The 2,233-nt window shown below is 58.8% G+C and overlaps 1 protein-coding gene across 1 annotated transcript in view; it reads right to left on the bottom strand.

Annotated features, from left to right (window-relative positions):
• Positions 1-1,840, bottom strand: part of MMD2 (monocyte to macrophage differentiation-associated 2) — a 2,969-nt gene extending 1,129 nt beyond the window's left edge. Inside the window, exons 1-4 of the mRNA XM_009702807.1 lie at positions 1,756-1,840; positions 930-1,090; positions 748-822; positions 342-443 (exon numbers count right to left, since the gene is read on the bottom strand). Of these exons, the coding sequence (XP_009701109.1) occupies positions 342-443; positions 748-822; positions 930-1,090; positions 1,756-1,833 (416 nt within the window). The 5' untranslated portion in view covers positions 1,834-1,840. The remainder of the gene's footprint in view (positions 1-341; positions 444-747; positions 823-929; positions 1,091-1,755) is intronic.
• Positions 1,841-2,233: the final 393 nt, after the last annotated feature.

Raw genomic sequence — 2,233 nt, 5'->3', positions numbered from 1 at the left:
CTGCTCCCACATCCCTGCTCCCACATCTCTGCTCCCACATCCCTGCTCCCACATCCCTGCTCCCACATCCCTGCTCCCACATCCCTGCCACCAAAGCTCCTAAAACCATGGTGCAGATGGAGAAGGACGTGGTCCAAGGAATCTCTCCACTGCCCGCTGACCAGGAGGCAGCCCAGGGACCCTGTCCCTATCTAGTTATCTCTCTGCGGGTCTGTCTGTCTGTCTGTCTCCAGCCTTCTTGCTCTCCCCTCCCTGCAGCTTGACTGCCATGGAGACACTAAGAGGGGCTGGCAGAGCCGAGCTGGGCTCTGCGATACCCACCAGCACCTAAAGGCACTCACCGCTCATGGAAGAAGAAAACGTAGACGGTCCCGATGGACGCCATGATCCAGATGATCCAGCGCATGTGAGAAGCCCAGGGACCCAACTCCCTCAGGTTCAGCCTGCAAAAGCCAGGTCTGCGGTGAGGCGAGTCTAGGGCAGCAGCCCAGTCTGGGCTGTGGGCAGCGAGGTGCCGGGGAAACGCTGCCCTCACCCCCATGGCTGTCCCACCAAAGGGTCTTCCCAACATGTAACTTCAATTTCCAGGGGTTGAAATCTATAGGATAGGAAGGTTTTGTGGAAAGGGGTAGGGTACAGCCTCAAGTAGAGCCAAAGCGAGAGAGGGAAACCCTGTCTGTTAGAGCCAGGCTGATTTTCTCCCCTCCTGTGGGGCCAAGCAATGGCCCCCATCCACCAGCAACTCACCAGGGAGCATACGAAGCTGCAATGAAGAAGTAGATCACCATCCTGTCGAACATGTGCAAGCAATGCTCCACAGTCCTACGGGATGGACAGACAGATGGGTCACAGCCTGCAGCACCAGGAACCTCCGGACCCTCTCCGGACCCTCTCCCCCTTCAGGAGCCCCGAGCAATCAGGGCTGGTACCTGAGATGCCTCTTCTTCCAGGAGATGGTGTGGAAGATGGTGGAGACGATGAAGAGGCTGGACAAGCCAAAGCCATAGATCCAGGCTGAGATAGTTTCCCACTGGTCATCAGAGAGGATATAGAGGATGGAGCTGCCGAGGATGCTGGGCAGGATCCAGAACTGGAAGGAAGAAGAAAACCTGTGGTTGACTCTCTCCATTCCCATTAAGCAGCTACAACACAGTCTCTGCTTTTCCTTTTAGAGGTTTCTTTTGCTTCTGGTCAAAGTTACCACCCTTAAGGAGCAGGCTGGCCACCCGCTCGGGCCAGGCAGGGTCTATCCCTGCATGGTGCAGCTCCAAAATAGCTTCTCCAGGTGGAGGTAGGGAGGAGGAGGAGGAAGGCACAAGGAGGATGGCTACCTCTGAGTCCTCTCCCAGGACTCAGCATGGGAGTCGCCAGCTCCAGAGGGAAACCGTGATGTGGGGAGCACTCACTCCCACTGCCACGTTGGCAGCCCCATGGGGTGGGGCTGTGAAAAACACTCCATTTTCAGGGAGCTTTGCAAAATATTCCTGCTCCACTAAGCCCACAGTCGGCTCCTCTGGGGACACGGAGCCATGGTGGGTGACAGCAAGAGAGATGCACACCAGTTTCCCAGGGCAGAAGGAGGGAGAGCATCCCCGCTCCCCAGGGGCACATCTGCCTCATCACAGCCCCAAGACCCTCAGCAGCTGCTTCAGGGCCGAACACAGACATTTTTAGGTGTTCCTTGAGGTTCCTCAGGGGATCCCCAGAGAGCTGAGCACCGTCTTCCCTCACCCTGGGACAGGGACAGGGACTCACTGCGTGGGTGGCACAGTTCGCCGCGTGCTCGTACTCGGTCGGCTGGTACCTGCAGTTGGACGGGACACGGTGATTCATGAACCTGCAGCGAGAAGCAGGGAGAGAAACACACTCAGGGGACGAGGTTTAGAGGAAAGCCCTTTTGGAGGGGTCCGCACGGGGACACCCACCAGTCCCCCAGCCTGGAGCCCCACCTTGGCTCAATTTTGCTCCAGCTGCCCTGCAGAAGTGACCGCGGCACTGGGCACAGCTTGTCCATCTGGATGGCCCCAAATGCCAGGACCCCGAGTCCTGTTCAGCTACGGCTCAGGCTGAAGCATTTCCCGGTAGCTGCTGTTGCTTGGAGAGCAGAAGGCAGGAGCCAGCTCTGCCTGCTGCTGCGGGGGGGAAGAGGGCAGACAACAGCAGCGGGGGGAAGAGCCCCAGCAGTGAAGGGGGCACAGGGGGACGCGCTGTGGGTCCCCGACCCATCCGGCGG

This window comes from Cariama cristata, unplaced genomic scaffold, assembly GCF_000690535.1.
Source record: "Cariama cristata isolate BGI_N322 unplaced genomic scaffold, ASM69053v1 scaffold23900, whole genome shotgun sequence".
NCBI classification, from domain to species: domain Eukaryota; kingdom Metazoa; phylum Chordata; class Aves; order Cariamiformes; family Cariamidae; genus Cariama; species Cariama cristata.
The sequence above is the reverse complement of the archived record's forward strand: the minus strand, read 5'-3'. Positions and strand labels throughout refer to the sequence as shown.